At 47.0% G+C, this 19513-nt stretch overlaps 1 protein-coding gene across 2 annotated transcripts in view; it reads left to right on the top strand.

The window, feature by feature from the left end:
* BCL7A (BAF chromatin remodeling complex subunit BCL7A) overlaps positions 1-19513 on the top strand; it is a 42785-nt gene that overhangs the window by 3158 nt on the left and 20114 nt on the right. The window contains exon 2 of one of the 2 annotated variants that reach the window (XM_072600553.1): positions 11439-11520. In XM_072600553.1, coding sequence (XP_072456654.1) covers positions 11439-11520 — 82 coding nt within the window. The remainder of the gene's footprint in view (positions 1-11438; positions 11521-19513) is intronic. The other variant, XM_072600554.1, reaches the window with a different exon arrangement.

A 19513-nucleotide genomic window follows, 5' to 3' on the forward strand; every position in this document is an offset into this window, starting at 1 on the left:
TTTTTTAGGGTTTCTCTCCCCGGTTCCCTACTTTCATTTTATTTACAAGAGGCAGGATTGATTTAGTGGGAAGAGGGCTGGAATTGGAGATGAGAACTTAGGTTTCAATATTGTCTATGTGATGTACGGTCAGTCATGTCCCCTCATTGGGCTTCAGTTTCCTCATTTCTACACACTGACAGGGTTGGACTAAATTAGTGCTAATGACCCATTCCAGCTTGAAACCTTTGATTCTCTAAGAACTCATTCGGTCTCCAGATGCCATGGGCTTCCAGACTTGTGTTTCAGTGACTCTTTGATGTTCTTCCTTGGCTGCTTGGTGAGGATTTCTTTTGGCCAGGTCTGCTTGCCACTCATGTGACCTTGGCCAAGTCCCTTCACTTCCCTGGGCCTCAGTTTCCTCATCTGCAAAATGGTGTTGGGGGTGGGGATAGATGTCCCTTCCAGCTCCAAATCTGTGCATTTTTGGATGAGCTCCAAGGTTGATTGCAGCTCTGAATCTGCCATCCTGTGATTCGGCAAGCATTAAGTGCCCATCTCAACAGAGCTTGTATTCGATGGGAAATTCAAGATAATTCAAGAAGGTAGAAAGTGCTGTCAAAGAGGAGGATCAGGAAAGGCTTCCAGTGGAAAGAAAGTGGACCCTGAACTGAGCTGAGAATGGAGGGTTTTGAGAGGCAGAGGTGAGGAAAAGGAGGGTGTTTGTGGAGGTGGGAGATGATTTCTGAGTTCTGGGCACAGCCAAGAGGGCTCACCCCTTCCAGCCCTGGACCCCGTGGTGGAGGTCCCCTCGAAGGTCCAGCAGCCAGTGGTTGGGATCCATTGAATGAATAAAGCCAAGGCCCTGCTGAGGTTTAGACAGGGCCAAGGAGGACTGAGGGACAAGCTTCCTGGGAGACTTGAATGCTGGAGGAAGAAAAGCCCCTTTGTGTGGAATGAAATTCCCTTCTTGGGGCACAGAACTCTCTTTGAGTCAGCAGGTCTGTGTGTGGGGGTCATGCGCCATCGAGGCTCTAGGCCAAGGTCAGATGGGCACTTAGGGCAAGAGAGGCTTTTTTTCCTGCTAAGGACCTCCTCTGAGCTGGGGGCTCAGCAAAGGCCTTTTGAGCAGGCTGGGCCCGATGTTGAACCCCTCGCCTGGAGGGTAGGGGGGAAAGAGAGCTTGCTTCTGTTTTCAGGTGCTGAGTTACAGGAAGTAGCACAGGTGGAGGCCTGGTCTAGCAGAAGGCCACAGCATTTCCCAGGGATGTGCCATCCATGCTTACCAGACGCGATTTTGATATTTTTATCCATGGCGTGACTTTGAGATTTGTGCGTGAAATGTGCCTTCAGTCCCTGCCTTACCCCACCCCTCCCTTCCCTTCTGCCCATGTCTCTTTGTCCGGGCTGTGAGCCCTGAGCCCTGGTTTGGGGGTGGTTTTTTTTAGCTCTTTCTTTGGTCCAGTCAGTTCTAGTCTCTGTGTCTCCCTCTGCCCTTGACCTGTGTCTGTGGGCCAGTCTCTGCCCACGTGCCTGTCTCTCCCTACCTCTGACCTCTTGTCTCTCATTCATCCTCACTCTCTCCCTCTCTTTCCCCTTCTTTCTCACCCTTTCTTTCCCCTTCTCTCCCCTTTTCACTTCCCCCCTCCCCTCCCCCATCTCCGACTCTGTCTCATATTGTGTCTCTTCTCTGGCCCTGGCCCAGTCTCAGCTCTGGTCTCTTTGTCTCCCCTCTCTCTCTCTCTTTCTCTCTCTGTCTCTGTCTCTCTCCTTCTCTCTCTCCATCTCTCTGTCTCTCTCCTCCCCTCCCTCTTCTCTCCTTTCTCTTTTCTCTCTTCCATCCCTTTCTTTCTGTTTTCTTTCTCTCCCTCTTTTCTTTCTCTCCCTCCCCTTCTCTCTCACTCTCTCTCTCTCTCTCTCTCTCTCTCTCTCTCTCTCTCTCTCTCTCTCTCTCTCTCTCTCTGTCCCATCCTGCCTCTCACCCGTCTGCCTGATTTGCTGTGTCCATTCCAGTCTGACTCAGTGTCTCTTTGTCTCTCCGTCCCTCCCAGTCTCTGCCCCTGCCTCTTGTCTAGGCGCCTGGCACACATTCTGGGCTTCATAAATGCTGGTCCGTCCCTCCTCCCAGCCTTTGTCTCTCTTCTCATTCTTCCGTTCGGGCTCTGCCTCAGCCCCTGACCTGCCCTCCCATTCTCCTTTGGGTCTCCCCTGCCTCTGCCCCCCTCTAGGAGCAAACCCGCTGCTTCGGTAGCGAGCCCCCCACCCCCAGCCCCACGGGTGCATTTGGCCACGTGTGTTTGTAACGCGCCGCTGCAGCATCTGCCGGGCGTGGAGCCTCCTGGCAGCGACTTTAAAAATAAACTCCCCGAACGCTCAGATCCCGGCCCAATGAATGAAGGGCAGGGGGAGCCGGGGGCTGGGGCGATCCCTGGCTCAGCCCCCTCCCCCCGGGCGAACACGTGGGCCTTGGAGTCTGCAGGAGCAGCTGGACTCCAGGCATTGGGCTGCTGGGAACCAGGGGTGCTGGCGCGGGGCCCCAAAGGTGGCCTGGGCTGTACTGGGGCCGCAGCGGGCCCCCAGGCTCCGGGGATGCTGCTTATGTGCCCAGCTCTCCCTAACCCCCTCCTGCTCTCCTTCCTTCCCTTTCCTCCCCTCTTTCATTCCTCCCTCCCTTCCAATCCCTATTTTCCATCAGTCCCAACAAGCATCTGCTATGTGCTGGGTACCCTGAGCTGGTTCTGGAGACTTGCCTTACGGAGCTTACCCTCTATCAGGAGAAGTAACGTATAGAATGTTACAAAAATCTATACAAAATAACTAGAAGGTATTATGGAGGCAGGAAACCAAGGATACTTCCGAGCGTGAGGTGTGTGAGGAGGGCAGCCCAGCCCTCAGGCACCGGCTCTGCAAAGGCTTGGAGATGGGAGGGTGGAGTGTGCAGTGTTATGAGTAGCCAGAAGGACCGGCTGACTTAAGGAAGAGGAATAATATATAATAAGACTGGGGTCGAGATCAAAGTTGTGAAAGGCTCTAAAAAGGCCAAACAGAAGAAAGAGCTGATGCCGCATCCCAGAGGTTAATAGGGAGCCAGTGCAGATTATTGAGTGAGGCAGTGACATGCATGTCCTGCTTGTCTTTCCAACTTCCCAAACTGGGCAGTCTCTCCCAGAGAGAGTTCTGATCCTCTTGGTAGTTCACGATCTCCCTTCCTTCTCAGTTTATCAAGGTTTTGGGGGTTTGTTCTTCTGGGGGCTGAGGTTTGCTCTTTGAAAAAAATTATCTTGTATAATATACTCAGTAATTTACATGGTGTATTTCTCAGGAGAATACAAGCTCCCTGATGGAAGGATGTTTTTCCTTTTCTCTCTGTGTCTCCTGCCACAGTGCCTGGCGCACAGTAGGCCATCAGTAAATGCTTGTTGAAGAAAGGCCCCTTTTCCACCAAAATATTTATAGCAGTACTTTCTTGCAGTAGCAAAGAAATGGAAAGAGAGTAGAAGCCCATTGATTGGGGAATGGATAAACTAATTGTGGAATGTCACGGAATAGGATAGTGCTGAAAGAAATGTTGTGTGATGAATACAGAAAAGCATGAAAAGACAGCCCTGAACTGATGCAGTTAGGTAGGATTTGCTGAGAAAAGTACACACAATGACTCCAACAGTATAAAAAGAACAATCACAAAAAAATCCAAAATTAGAAAGAATGGTCCCAAAGAAGAGATATGAGAACCACCCCTTTGCAGAGGTGGGACAACCCCAAGTGTTATCACATTACGTTGTGTATATTTTCAGATTTTTTTTGATGGGTTGATCACTTAGCTGGTTATTTTCCTGTGTTTATAAAAATACTTTTTAAAAATTATGGGATAACTCTCTGGAAAGGGGAGGAAAGGATACAAGGGGAAAAAACAGTGATAGGTTTTTTTAAAATGGTATCAATAAAAAATTATTTTTAAAATGAGTAAAATGCTTATTAGTTTCATTAGATTTCACCTACTGATGCATGAACCTGCTCTGAGAGAATGGGTCGGGTGTAGGATTTGGTCCCAGGAGGTCCAGGTTCTATTTCAGGCTTTGTGACCCAGTGCAGTTACTTCGAGTAAGTATGCCTGCCTCAGTTTCCTCCTTTGTAGAATGAGGGCCGCAACATGCTACTTAACAAGTAGAGTTGTTTGTGAAGAAAGCCCATTAATAATGGTGAAGGGCAGTGTGACCATCATGGGAAGAGCCTTGAATGTGGAGCTGGACACTATTCGGGTGACTTACAGCAAGTTATGCCCTTCTCTGGGTAAAATAACGAGCATTTCTGTGGGGCTTTCAGGTTTACAAAGCATTTTACAAATACTACCCCAGCTTGTCCTCATAGCCACCCTGGGAGGTAGCTGTGCTTAGTATCCCCATTTTACAGTTGAGAAAACAGAGGTAAGTGTCTTAGGCAAGATTTGAACTCAGGTTTTTCCCTTGTGCCCCCAACTACCTCTGGATCCAGTGATAGAGCTGGACTTCTAAGGTACCTTCCAAACCCAGTCAGATAACCCTGTGACCTTGAAGAAGTGTGTAAATGTGTGTTCTTTTTGCCAGATCCCTTTATGGTTATTTCTAAGGGAAGAAAAAAACTTAGCATCTTGAGATCATGGATTAAGAGCCCACTAGTCTGGTTCTCTCGTTTTAGAGATGGGGAAACTGAGGTCCAGAGAGGGCCAGGCACTTGCCAAGATTAAAGCTTTTGGGCTTGACTGAGATGAAATAACAGAGCTGACGTTTATGCTGGAGAAGGAAAGGGGAGTCGGTAACTTAGATTCCTTCCTGGATGCCCGGTGACAATTGTTCCCATTTATTATATCGTGGCCAGGTGCCTAAAGAAGGTGGCGGTGGGCAGCTGGGCCGGCTCCTGGGGACCCTGTCAGGGGCTTTGAACTTGCTTGTCCTTTTCTTAAGAGATGTTTGAGCAGTGGGGTAGGCTGGAAACCCCAGGATCCAGATGTTTGGGTGGAAACCAGAAGCCAGAAAGGTTGAACTTTTGGAGGTAGATGGCCGGAGGGAGGGGCATCAGCCCCAGGAAGGGGAATCAGCCCCAGGAAGGGGAGGTGACCAGGGTTTTTAATTGTCCGCTTTGTAATCTCCCCAGCACACAGGTGATTTTCTCCAGGGGTCTGCCTACCTGGAGGAACAGTATTACCAAGCCAGGGCTTTTCATGCTAGAGTGGAAAAGGCTGAAATTTAGTCTGAAACAAGGGCAGAGAATGGGAGGGGGTTCAGGAGCTCTTGTCCCTGAAACATCTTAGAAAAGAGTATCTGTGAGTGTGTGTGTATAGGGGTAGGAAGGGTGAGAGAAGTATCTATCACTGTCACTTCCAGCATCAAAAGTTGTTTTTCGGGGGAGTTTTTAAAGTTATTGTTTTAAAAGCATGTTTTGAATAAGAACTAATTAAGTTAACCAGTTTTGGGTTTTTTGTTTATTTTATTTTTTTTAATTTTTAAGAACTCTGTCATTTGGACTTCATATGCTCACACACCAGGTCTAGATGGGGCAGCAGAAATGGAACTGGATTTTGAGCGGAAGGACCCGAGTTCTAATGCCAGCTCAGCAGCTTATGAACCATGTACAAACTACCTCACCTCTCTGGGCCTCAGTTTCCTTCTCTGTGAAATGAGGGGTTTGGATTTAATACCCTCTAAGGTCCCTTCTAGCTCTCAGATATAGAATCCCATAATGTTGTTTATGGTGGGCACAAGCCTCACACCGTTCTCTGGATTTTTGTAATGTAACCATCCAGGTGTCTGTGGCTCAGGCCTTCCCAGAGTTGCCTGAATCTGACCCCTCCTCTCTACTCATCGCTGGCTCTCCCAGCATCCTCCTCATTGGACAGCTGTTGAGTTCCAGGCCATCCTGTTCAGTCAGACCCCTGCTGAAGCCTCTTCAATACCTCCCTATCCCTTCTAGGACCAGAGACACCTGTTACCTCCTTCCCCCTCAGCTTTATGATCATGCTCAAGTCCACATTACTGTCTTATTACACATTTGAAATTTTTGTTACAAGGGATATCTTGGAGACCGTCATCATGGCCTAGTGGATAGAGAGCTAGCCTCAGAACCAGATACCAGGTTCAAATGCTGCCCCTGACCAATCTGGGCTGAATGCCCTGGGACCAATCACAACTCCTCAGTGCTCCAGGACCCAGAAGTGTCACTGAGTGTGGCCCAAACTAGATTAAAATGTAATTGGAAAATACTTAACAAAATAAAAATACAACACAACATAGATGATTTCAGTTTGTGGTTTTCTAAGTCAGTAAGGATTCATTTCTATTTGAGTTTGAGTACGGCTGCTCTAGGCAGTTCTCTAGGACTTTATATTATTAGAAGGGTCGAGCCTTTGTTGGTAGAGGAAGAGGACCTTCTTCCTGGGGATTTCCCGTGTTGTTGGATAGAGTGTTTGACCTGGAGTCAGAAAGACCTGAGTTCAAATTTAGCCTTGGACATTTACTAGCTGTGTGACCCTGAGCAAGTCCCCTAACCTCTGTTTACTTCAGTTTCCTCTACTGTAAAATGATAATAATAGTGCCTGCCTCCTGGCGGTGTGAGAATCCTATTTGTGAAGTCCTTAGTGCAATGCCCAGCACACAGTAGGTACTTAATCAATGCTCGGTGAGTTGGTTTGCAATTCAGACAGAGGGAGTGGGTCTTCCTTGGGTTGGGCTCATCAGTCTTCCTCCATCTTTTTGCAGTGAGATCAGAGTCTGGAAGACCTGTGTTTGATGCCAACTTCAGATGCTATATCGTTGTAACAAGTCATTTGCTATGAGCACACCTCGGGTTGCCTACTCTATTGGCCTTTGTTTCCTCGTCTCTAAAATGGGAATAACCAGCACACTTACAATAAATGCCCTGTTGTAGGGTGCACATGCATGTAGAGCTTTTGAGCTCTTGAGATCCTACCCTCTGCTGGAGAACTTTCTGACCACCCCTGGGGCTAATGTCTTCTATTGTTGTGTTGTCCTTCAGCCAGATGTGACCCCATTTGGGGTTTTCTTGGCCAAGATACTGGAGTAGTTTGCTATTTCCTTCTCTAGCTCATTTGACAAGTGAGAAAACTGAGGCAAGCAGGGTGAAATGACTTGCCCAGGGTCACATAGCTAGGAAGTGCTTCTGAGGTCAGATTTGAACTCAGGTCCTTCAGACTCTAGACCTGGCACTCTATCCACTTTGTCACCTAATTGCCCCTTGGCGTATCTTGTATGTCACTAACATTTCATCTTGTTGTATCAGCAAGGGCTGTTGTTTGCCTTTCTCTGTGGGTCTGATTTATCCCTGTGTCTCCAGCACTTTGGATGGTGATGGATTGATTGTTCAAAGCACTGTAATCTCCTTGTCCCAGCCCTGGCCCTCCCCTGCAAACGTTAATGGAATAGTTTTAGCACCTATGGAAGGTACTGGACCCTGAAGTACTAACAGTATTTGGGTTTGGCCCGTCTTTCTGGAAAGGAAGGGAGTAGACTAAAGAAATAAGCATTGATTAAATGCCTGCGGTGTGCCAGGCACTTTACAGGTACCTCATTGGGTCCTCACAACAGCCCTTCCAAGTAGGGACTCTTATTATCCCCATTTTTCAGGGTCATAGAACCATGGCTATAAAGCTGGAAGAGACCCTTGAGGTCACCTGTTCCAACCCCCTTGTTTTACAGTTGAGGAAACTGAGGCTCACAGCCTAAGTGACTTGCCCGAGGCCACCAAGCTATAATTTAAACTCAAGCCCTCTGATGACCAATGCAGCATTCTTTCTGGTACCACCCTCCGCCAACAGTAGATTGCATTAGCACCACGCAGAGCGGAGTCTGTGTTCCCATCATCTACACATCCCTCCTCTCTGCGCTCCTTCCTCGAGGATCCAGACAACCTTCTGCCAGGTCTCGGAGCCGTGTGTTATCCGTGCATGTGTGACCCAGGAGACAGGCATGAATAATCCATAATGAAGACGTGCCAAGGGCTGGGGGGAGTGGAGCCCATTAGCATGTGGCTTTCCAGTCCGGCTCCTCTTACCCATCTGCAGCCCCTGCCCTGAAGCCAAGAGGCCTGCATTGAGTTGCCTTTCACAGCGCATCAGCATCACTGGCAAGCAGGCTCTCGGGTGCAGCCAAGCATGGCTCTGAATTCTCTCTGCGTGTGTGTGTGTGTGTGTGTGTCTCTTTCTCTTTTTCTCTCTTTCTCTCTCTCTCTCTCCCCTTCTCTTTCCCTGTCTTTTTCCTTCCCTCTCTCTCCTTCCCTTTCCCTTTATTCATTCATCCCTTCTCCTTTCTCTCTTCTCCTCTTCTCTCTTGTCTTTCTCTCCCTGTCACCCATTCTCTCTTTTTTTCCCTCCTTCACTCTCTGTCCTTCTCTTTCCTTTTCTCCCCTCCTCCTCTCTCTCTTCCCCTCTCTCCTTCCCTCTCTCTTTCTCTTCTCTCTCTCTCTCCCTCCCCTCTTCCCACATGCCTATGTCTGCAGAGCCCCCAGGCCCTTCCTACCCAGAAGAGCCCAAGCAGGAATCCTCAGCTGTTAAACATGTGCAGTGGGTGAATCGCCTTTGGCAAGGTTCCTACCCAAATGACAAATGAAAGTGGGTCGAGCTGGGTCTGGTTAAGGGGTGTTGCTGCCACAGTGCTGCCATGGGCATGGTGCCCAGGGCCTTCTGGCTTCGGCTGACCTAGATAAAGGCCCCCAGGCTCTCTACTTCAGGGGGATGGCCTTTTCCCCACAATCATGGGTTGTGATGCAATGAGCAGACTGCTCAAGTTAGGATAGTAATAGTAGCTGACATTAATATATAATACATGAAGGCTTACAAAGCTCATTTTATCCTAACAGCAACCCTAGAAGGTGGGTGCCATTATTCCCATTTTGCAGATGAGGAAAACTGAGGCAGAGAGGGGTTAAGTGACTTACTCAGGCTCACACAACCAGCAAGCATCTGAGACTGGATTCGAATCTCAATCCTCCTGAGTCTTCAAGTCCAGCACACTCCCCACCCCTGCCCCAGAGGCTCTCTGATTAACTTCCTGTGTGATCTGGGGCAGATCACTTTCACTGCTCTGGGCCATTGGGGGTTGTAGTCGATAACCTGTAAAAGGGGATGTTGGGAGAGTGAGGCTTGGAGTGCTTCTGCTCTTCCGCCCCCAAAGCTCCTTCCAGCTTTAAATCAATGATTTTTACTCCTCCATCCCCATTCAGCCTTCTTCTCTTGACTATCATAATACCTTTTTAAAAAAATAAAATTTTATTTTCATAATTTTCATTCATAATTTTATGATTTTTCAATTATTTCAATTATATCCAACTTTTTGTTGGATATTTGGGGTCTTAGATACTGGAGTCATTTGCCATTTCCCTCTCCAGCTCATTTTACAGGTGAGGAAACCAAGGCAAACAGGGTTAAGTGACTTGCCCAGTGTCACCTAGCTACTAAGGTCTCTGCTGCCAGATTTGAACTCATGAAGATGAGTCTTTAGGCTGGGGGCTCTATGCTTTGTGGCACTACCTCCCTGCCCTAATTTCTGTTTTCTCCCTAGCCCAGATTCTCTTTTGTATCCTTCCCCTTTTAGCTCCATCCCCAAAGTTTTGGTTTGTTGTCATTTTATTGGATGCTGGCTTTCTGTTGTTTGATGATTTGTTCTTTGACCCACCAACTCCTTAAGATTAAATTTTGGAGTTTCCAATTAATTTTAATAGAGTTTTATTAATTTTTTTCTATCACCTACATTTCTCGGCAAGCCATCTGTCCCTTATAACTGCACGGGGGGAGGAGATGCTATCGTAGGGAGCTGACAGCGTCTGCACATGTATGTGCCAGATGCCCATCATGTAACAATGGATTCTTCTACGGGAAAGGAGAAGAAATCAGCAAAAGTGATGAGAGCATTGAAAAATCTGACAGTATTATAGTCAAATAGCCCCTTACTTTGCGACCCGCCTTTAGTCTCTGCCCTCCAGAGACTCCATTCTCCCCACAGATCCCAGGGTGCGTTATTTCTAAAGCTTGGATCTGACTACATCGCTTCTTGTGCCTTTAGGATAAGACTCAAGTTCCTCTCTCTGCCTCCATCTTAACCCTTTCTCAGTCTGACTGTAACTCATCATGCCACTTGATTTCACTGTATAGCTTAATGTTCCAGGCAAACTAATCTCTTTGTTTCTGTTAGGCAGTTTTTCACCTCATTCTCTCCAAGTCTTTGCCTAGGCTGTTCCTCATGCCAGGAGTTCTTTCCTGTCTTTCCGGGGCTACTTCTTACATGCTTTGATTTCTAATCATCTCTCCCTCTTTTTGTATCCCCACACACAAGTAGGACTTAATGGATGTTTAATGATTGCTTATTGCCAAGAAGTGAGTTAAGAACTTGATAAATTACGATCCTTACAATGGGGCAAGGAGGTGTAGATTCTCTTGTTATCCCCATTTTACAGTTGAAGTAACTGAGGCAAACAACTTCAATGACTTGCCCAGGGTAACCCATCTAGTAAGCATCGCAAGCTGGATTTGAACTCAGATCTTTCAGGCTCCAGGCCCAGTGTTCTATCCACTGAACCACGTAGCAACCCAATACAGCTAGATATTTACAGGAAAAAAAAGCACAAAAAAGTCCCCCCTTTTTTTTTCTTTTTCATTTTTACTGAGGTTTTTCTTTTTACATCATTGTGATTTCTGGATATGTCCTTTCTCCCTCCCCTACCTAGTGAACCATCCCTTGTGTAATAAAGATTAAAAAAGAAAGAGTTTGGTAAAACTGGCCCATTTCAGATGGTGATATATGCAGCATTCCCTAGCCCTGACCCCCCACCTCTGCAGTGGAGGGAGGGAGGTGAGTTTTCTCAGGTCTTCAACCCGGCCGTGCTTGGTGGTCATAACTGCTTAACGTTCGTATTTGTTTCGTCTTTCTTTTCTGTTTTTATCGTTGTAGTGGTGTGTGTTGTTCCCCTGGTTCTGCTTGTATCACTCTCTCTCCTCCCAGAGTCCTCTGAATCCTTCAGAGGCATTGCTTGTCCCAAGTCAGTGATATTCTGTTGGGTTCATGTTTGTTTCACCACGGCCCAATCCATGGGCAGCCCACACGGGTTCTTTCTCTCTGTTACACATACATACACACATGCACACACACACACGCACACACTGCTGTGAGCGTTGAGTGTGTGGGGGGGTCTTTCTTGCTGTCTTTGAAAAGGAGTTTGCATCCTCCCAGACAAATGAACTGCTGAGGAGGGCAGCAACCTCACCAAAATGGATTCGGTTTTAACTATAAAGGCGGTGGAATTTCCCACTTGCCCATGACTGGAGGAGTTTGGACTCTGTGGGCAGTTTGGTCTTGAGCATCTTGGGCAGATCCAATATCTTGCCCCCAAAACCTTGCCTCCCCTCACCATGCTCATCACAGGCCCCATCTGGAGGACCCCAAGTAACCAGGATCTCTTTGTCCCTTCATCCACAGGGAGAAGAAATGGGTGACTGTAGGCGATACGTCCCTACGGATCTATAAGTGGGTCCCCGTTACAGAGCCGAAGGTAGATGACGTGAGTATGACTGGCTGCTGTCCTGTAGATTTGGTTCAGTAAAGACGTTCTTGAGAGCCCGATTGGTGCGAGAGCCTGTGCTCAGCACTGGGGATGACATAAAAGTTATTATTCTTAACAATAATAACAGCTAACATTTATACAGCATTTGCCATGTGCCTGGCAGTGTGCTGAGTGCTTTACAAATCTGTTCTCTTTTATCTTCACGGCAACCTTTGGAGGGGGGGTGCTGTTGTGATCCCCATTTTACAGATGAGGAAACTGAGGCAAACTGGCTGAGTGACTTGCCTAGGAAGTCTGAGGCTGAATTTGAATTCAGATTTTCTTGCTCCTAGGCCTCAGCTGTCTATTCATGAAGCCTCCCCAGATGAAGACCAGTCATTAAAACATACAGTATTATGTAAATAGCTTTAAAGAAAGTTATCAGAATACAATGGCAGCTTGAGATGGGATGAGGGCAGTTGGTGGGGACCATGAAAGCTTCACAGAGGAATCGATGTTGGAGATGGGCCTCCAAGGACTAGTCTGTATTAACAGGTCCACATGGGTGGAGGAATGGGAGTCCAGGTTCTACAGGCACCAGGCCTACTTACGGGACAGAGCATCCCAGTTTGGCTGGGTTGTAGAGTGTGTGGTGGGGCATTATATGCGCTAAGGGCTGGTGGTACCATATCATATAAGCCTCTGTTGCCCCCAGGGCAGATGAGACCTTGGTGGGGCATTTGGAGCCCTTCCCACCTTCCCACCCTACTCTGCGCACAATTCCCCTCCAATGCCCCTCCTCCCATCTCTTGCCTTTACTTGGACCAGTCCATATGGATGGAATGCCATCACTCAGCAAGCCTGTCACAGGGTTCCGCTGCGCCCGCTTTTCAAGCTGCTTGGTCTCGGGATCTCCCTTTAGCCACTTAAAAATTACTGAGGACTCCAAAGGTCTTTGGTTTATGGGCTTTATTTCTGATGGTACTTACATTAAAACAGATAAACTTTTAAAGAAGTCAGGTCAGGAAGCAGTTCAAAGGCAGCCTCAGACACTTACTGGTATGGCCTTGGGTGAGCCCCTTCACTTCTGTCTGCCTCAGTTTCCTTCTCTGTAACATGAGGATCATCATAACACCTTCCTTCCTTCATTATTATGGGGATCAAATAAGATGAGTGGAAAACACTTAACACAGTATCTGGCACGCTGTGAGCGCTGTGTAAATGGTGGTGTAGTGGTAGGAGCAGTGGTGGTAGTAGTGGTGTGAGCACTGTGTAAATGGTGGTGGTAGTGGTAGGAGCAGTGGTGGTAGTAGTGGTGTGAGCACTGCGTAAATGTTAATAGTGGTAGTAATTGTTGTTAAGGCTGATATTATTGTTACTCCTAGGGTAGTTGTGAGGACCCAGTGAGCTAATAGGTTTGATGCTTTGTGGGCTTTAAAATGCTCCGTAAATGTTAGGTATTACATCACCGTTAATATTATTAGCTTTAATCTTATACATATGTTTTTTCTGAGGAGCAGTCAGTCTGCAGGCTTCACCAGACAGACTGCCAAGGGTCTAAAACATAACATGAGGGGCAGACTCTGAACCAGGCATCAGGGAGGAGGGAGAGAGAAAAACGGGGGAGGCAGGTTGAGAGATCTCAGTCAGTGGCCTGGAGGTTGGCAGATGCCTGGGGAAAGGTTGGTGTAAATTGGACCTTCCAAGAAGAAAATACACTGACAGCTCGGTCAGTCAAACACCTATTAAGGGTTTACCGTATTCCAGGGCAGCTAGTTGTGCCATAGTGCAGTGTGCAGGGTCTGCATCAGGAAGACTCACTTTGTGAGTTCAAATCTGGCCACAGAGGCTTACTACCTGTGTGACCCTGGGCAAGTCACTTAACCCAGTTTGCCTCTGTTTCCCCATCTGTAAAATGAGCTGGGGAAGGAAATGGCAAACAGCAATCTGTTCCAGGTGCTGTGTTGAGTGAAAGGCACATGGAGATAAAAATGAATGTCTCTGCCCGATATTCTGTTGGGGGAAACTGCAGAGAATCCTAGCTACATTTACATATTCAAGTTTAAAATAAACATAAGGTAATTTTCTTTCTTTTTTAAACAAACCTTATTGATATCTGTTTGTTGTTTAGTTGGGTAGTGCTGGGTACTGGGGATTCAGAGACAGGATTAAGACAGTTCCTGCCCTCAGTGAGCTTCTGGTTGGTTGGTCACGTCTCACAACAGTCCAGACGTTTTTGGTTTTCTTTTGTTTTTAAAGGGTTTCTGTGTGCCTAGTTCTGTGCTGCTCCCTGGACATACAAAGACAAAAGGGAGATAGTCCCTGCCATTTAGAACTTAGTCTTGTGTCTTGGCAGCCACAGCCAGATTTTGACTTGGGTTCCTGTCACTAGAGGCTCTTATTTTATTCAACTGTGCAGGGGAAGGTTCCTTACAGAGATAAGAACCCACCCTCAATTCCCCCAGTGGCTCCTGTCCCCTGAGGGAGGAGGTGGGAGGGGTCCTGTAACTAGGCCAGAGGACAGGTGGGCCCAGCTCCTTGGCCTTCCCTGATATAATGGAAGAGTCAGATGCCTCTCCACGTTTCCCCAGCTTCTCCCTGCTCTTCCCTATCACCCCTCTCCTCTCTCCAGGGATAGAATCTTTTTTTTTTTTAAGTTTGTTTATTTTTAGTTTTCCACATTCACTTCCATAAGTTTTAAATTTTCTCCCCCTCCCTCCCCAAGACAGCATGCAATATATGGGCTCTGCACATCCACTCCTGTTAAACACATTTTCACATTAGTCACGTTGCAGAAAAGAGTGATAACGAATGGGAGAAATCCTGAGAAAGAAAGCAAAACAAAACAGAAAAGAAAATAGTCCGCTCTGCTCTGCATTCCGACTCAGTTCTTTCACTGGATGTGGATGGCACTTTGCATCACGAGTCCTTTGGAAATGTTTTAGGTCCTTGCATTGCTGAGAAGGACCAAGTCTATCAAAGTCAGTCCTCGATCACTGTGGCTGTTCCTTTGTATCATGTTCTCCTGGTTCTGCTCACTTCCCTCAACTTCAGTTCATATAAGCCTTTCCAGGTTTTTCTGAAGTCTGTCCAGGGATAGAATGTTCCTGACCAGAGGCTCCACTCACTCTCTGCTCCCCCAGCGACTGTGGTTCTCCTCTCTTTTGCCTGGGGTGGGGGAGGAAGAACTTGTCATTCGGCACTTGGGGGCAGGTGTGGAAGCAGCAGCCCGTGCCCTCCCTGTGGTAATAAATAGCAACCACATTTGTATAATGCTGCCCTTCCCCAAAGTCGTAGACACCCTTGAGGTCCCAGCACCAGGTGGTGTTCTCCCCATTTAACAGATGGGGAGCCGTTATAAGCGGTGACTTCCTTCTAGGCTGGGCCCCAGGTGCTGCCTTCTGCTGGAGGCCTCTCTTGGCATCCATCCTCCCTCCCTCCACCCGTCCGTTCTGTATATAAACCTGTATGGACGGATTATTTACATGCTGTTCTGCCTGGTAGCATGCATGCTTCCTTGGAGATTGGAAATGTTCATCCCTAGTGCCTGGATGTAGTAAGCACTGGTTTGGTGCTTGTTGATCGAATGACTAAAATTACAGTCAGTGGGTAGATTCTAGATGGGGACCCTTCCCAGTCCAGCTTTGAGCCAGTGTCCCCATCCCTACATTGTCTGAGCCCCTAGAACCACGTGGCTGGGCCACTGTGACCCCGTGGGCCTGAGGCTTCCTGCTTGTTCCCACTCTGGTGATTTCCGGCTGGTCCCTGGGTTAAAACCTTCCAGACTCCTGTCCTCCAGTCTAATTGTGTTTACCTCCTCTGGGCCAGCCCTCACTGTTCTTACCTTATGGTTTCCCCCTGTTACTGACAGTCCCTTGTACAAAATAATAATGATAACTAGCTTTTGTAGAGTGCTTCAAGGTTTGCAAACTGAGATAACACCACATGTTCTCTCATTTGATCCTCATGCAAACCTGAAAGATAGATGATTTTCTTTCTCCCCATTTTACAGATGAGAAAACTGAGTCTGGAGAAGTTAAATGACTTGCCTAGAGTCACTTGTATTAGTTACCCTATGAGTGTCTGGGATAGCTAGATGATGCAGTAGATAGAGCTCTGGGCCTGAGTTCAAATGCAGATACTTACTAGCTGGGTGACCCTGAGCAAGTCACTTAACCTCTGTTTGCCTTAATCCACTGGAGAAGGAAATGGCAAACCAGTTTTTTGAGGGGCATCGAGGTGGCAAAGGAAATCAGGAAGACTGATCTTCCTGAATTCATATCCAGCTTCAGGCACTTATTACCTGTGTGACCTTGGGCAAGTCACTTCACCCTGTTTGCCTCAGTTTTCTTATCTGTAAAATGAGCTGGAGAAGGAAATGGCAAAACATTCCAGTATCTCGGCCAAGAAAACCCCAAATGGGGTCACAAAGGGTTGGACTGAAAAGTGACTGAACCACAACAAGGTGTCAGAGGCAAGATCCAAACTCAGCTCTTTCTGACTCCCAGTCCAGCGCTCCCCAATGAACCATCCAGCTGCCCCTGCAGCCCTTTCCTCTCCACACCTCTGGAGTACATTCTCTGACCGGGCCACTCTTCCTAACTCCAACCACTCCCTTGTGCCTAGATGCTGTCAGTGAGTATTTTGTAAGGCCTTAAGGCCTAACACTTTGCTAATCCCAGGGGATTTATGGGAAGATAAGCAAAAGATTGTCCCTACCCTTTCACAATCTAGTGGAACCGACAGCCTACAAGCAAATGGCTATGTCCAGAGAGAGAACTGACCAATGGGAGTATGTGTAGAATAATTTTATATATGTATGTGTGTGTACTTAAATGCCTATATTTGTCCAATGGTAGCCATCTCTAGGGTGAGGTTGGGGAGAGGGAAGAAAAGAGGGTAAAAAAAGGAATTTCCAGCTTAACTTTGCTGTGTATTTGGAGGGATTTGCAAGTTATCCATGGTAGATTTGCAGTTTCACGTGCAAGCGTCTTTTTTATTCTCCTTTGTTATGAAAATGTTTATTTTGTTCCATGAATTTAAAATAAGCTAAATTTTAAAAAATAAAAGTCTAATGGAAGCCAGCCACAGGAACAAGAGGTTGAAAAGGGAGGCAGCTGAGCTTTCCAGACCAGGGGATCAACAGTTGCTTCAAAAACCCAGAGAGGTAGGGGATGAGATAGATATGTGTAAAGTCCTGCCGCTCGTGTGGGAAACATGGCTCAGGCTAGAAGACTGGAAAGGTAGGAAGAGACCCCGTCATGAAGACCTTTCAGTACCAAACAGGACTTTACATTTGATCCTGGGGCAATAGGGAGCCCTTAGAGTTCATGAGGGAGATGCAGATCTACTTTTCAGGAAAATTACCTTGGTGGAGGAGTGGAAGGTGGATCAGAAGAGCCGTTAGAAGAATTTTGGGGTGGTCTCAGCAATAGGGAACGAGGCCCTGAACTAGAGCTCGTGGTCAGTGGGTGATGCGGTAGATAGTGTTCCGGACTTGGAGTGAAGAAGACCTGAGTTCCAATGCAACCACAGACACTAACTTGCTGAGTGACCTTGGGCAAGTCACTTTACCTCTGTTTGCCTCAGTTTCCCATCTGTAAAAAGAGGATCATCATAGCACCAGTGTTGTTGTGAGGATCAAATGAGATATTTGTATTAGTACAGCCTGATGATGAGGATGATGACGATGATGGTGGCGGTGGCTGTAGGAATAAAGAAAATGGATGTATGGAAGAGGTGTTGTGAAGGTAGAAATTTGGAAATGGATTAAGTGAGAATGAGGAGCCCCGCTGACACAGTGACTTCAAGCCTAGATAACTGAGAGGATGGTGTCAGTAAACATTTATTAAGCTCCTGCTGTGTGACAAGCACTATTCTGATTATCTCATCTGATCCACACCACAGCCCTGGGGTGTAGATGCTGTTATTATCCCCATTTTACAGATGAGGAAACTGAGGCAGACAGAGGTGAAGTGATTTGCTCAACTTGTAAGTGTCTGAAGCTGGATTTGAACTCAGGTCTCCCTGACTGCAGGCCCAAAGCTCTAACCATTGCACCACCTAGTGGCGTCTGTTTCCTCGGTCCCTGGGGTCATTGCCGCCAATTGAGTTCAGCATCATTGAATGTTTTTGTGGTTCATTATACAAGCTGCTTCACCTCCTGAGTTTCAGTTTGCTCATCTGTGAAATGAGAGCTTGGGTTCAAGGGTCTCTGAGGTCCCTTCCAGGCTGGGACGCTGAGTCTTCTCAGGCTTCTCCAAATGCCTCGTATCAGTCACAGGTTAGCACAGTTGCATCCCCTTGCAGCTCTGAGGCACCTTTTGTTCAGCTGCTCCCTGGTCAGTGGGTGCTCACTTTTTTTTTCAGTTGAGCTTTTTGGGGTTTTGTTTGTTTTTGTTTTGTCTTGTTTTTTGCAGAATGGCAAAGCTTAGTCAGTCAGTGAGCATTTGTTAAGTGTCTGCTGGGTTCAAGGCACTCTCCAAGGTGCTGGGGATACAAAGACAGAACTTAGCTCGGGGAGCTTATTGTGGTCTGCTTGGGGAAAGAAACATACATACCCCCAGATGGGTAAATGGAAGGTAATTTGGGGATCTGAGATCGAGAAAGATGCCAGAGATGAGGGTGGCTCCTGAGCTTTGGAGAAAGCTGGGGATTCAATGAAGGGAAAATACATTCTAAGCAATTCAATTCAATAAACATTTATTAAGCACCTAGTATTTGCCAGACAGGTACTGTACTAAGGGCTGGAGATACAAAGAGAGCCACATGACAGTCCCTGCCCTCACGGAGACAGTAGAGACAGAGGGTACATGCAGAGCAAGTTATATCCAGGCTAAAGAAGAAATCAGTTAACAAACACTTATTAAGCACCTGCTGTGTGCTGGGTGCTGATAAAAGACACTGCCTACCTTCAAGGAGCTTATAGTCTCATGCAAATATATCCAAAGCAGGCTTTGTAGGATGGAGGATAAATAGGAAATAATTAACAGAGAGAAGGCACTGAAATGAAGAGGGCCTGGGGAAGGCTTCTTATAAAAGGTGGAATTTTAATTGGGACTAAAAGGAATGTGGTGCGTCTTTCATGAAACAGCCAGGAGGCCAGTCATGGAGGTGACCCAGGCAGTGCTAAGTTCACCAAACAACCTGGAGGCCAGTGAAGGTGGAGGCTGTTTGGTTAATAGAGCACTGGATATGATGTCAGGAAGACTCGAGTTCAAATCCTGCCTCATACACTGAATTGCTGAGTAACCATGAGCAGCGAATCACTTAACCTCTTTCTCTGGGCATCAGTTTCCTCATCTGTAAAATGGGGGTAATAATCCTGCGAGATATATTGGTAGAATGGATAAGAGCATTTCCCAGGCTTTGGTTGTCTCTTCTGTAAAGGAGTTTTAAACAGATGACTTTCTGATTCTTTTCTAGAGATCCGTGGGACTAATGCCTCTGCATAGGGCTCTTGTGACTATCAGATGAGACAAAGACTTAAATATTGCAGTCTGTAAATGTCAGCTGTCCTAAGTCTTGCTATTATGTTCATTTGTATCTTTGATGAAGTTTGGATAGAGATAGCCCAGGACCATGGGATGAGCCACTGTCTTGATAAGTTGTTTCTGTCTAGGTGGGACAGTGAACAGAGCCCTGGGCCTGGAGTCAGAGCCCTGCCTTCCATATTGGGTGACCCTGGGCAAGTCATTTCATGGCTTTCTGCCTCAGTTTCCTCAGCTGTAAAAGGGGAATGACAATAGCACCTGTCTCTCAGGGTTATTGTGAGCCTCCAGTGAGATAATGTGTGTGTGTGTCTCATGCTCTGGAAACTTGAGAGTGCTGTTCAGTGCTAGCTATTATTAGTGCTTGGTGGACTGTTGTACATGTATATTGCTGCTTGTAATTGAATAAGAGTACTTATAATAAGAATAAGAAGTGAAAATATGTTTAATATGAATGTATACGTAGAGCCTGTATCAGATTGTGCGCTGTCTTGGGGTGGAGGGAGGGGGAGAAAATTTGG

The sequence above is a fragment of the Notamacropus eugenii genome, chromosome 4 (assembly GCF_028372415.1).
Source record: "Notamacropus eugenii isolate mMacEug1 chromosome 4, mMacEug1.pri_v2, whole genome shotgun sequence".
In the NCBI taxonomy this organism is placed as follows: Eukaryota; Metazoa; Chordata; class Mammalia; order Diprotodontia; family Macropodidae; genus Notamacropus; species Notamacropus eugenii.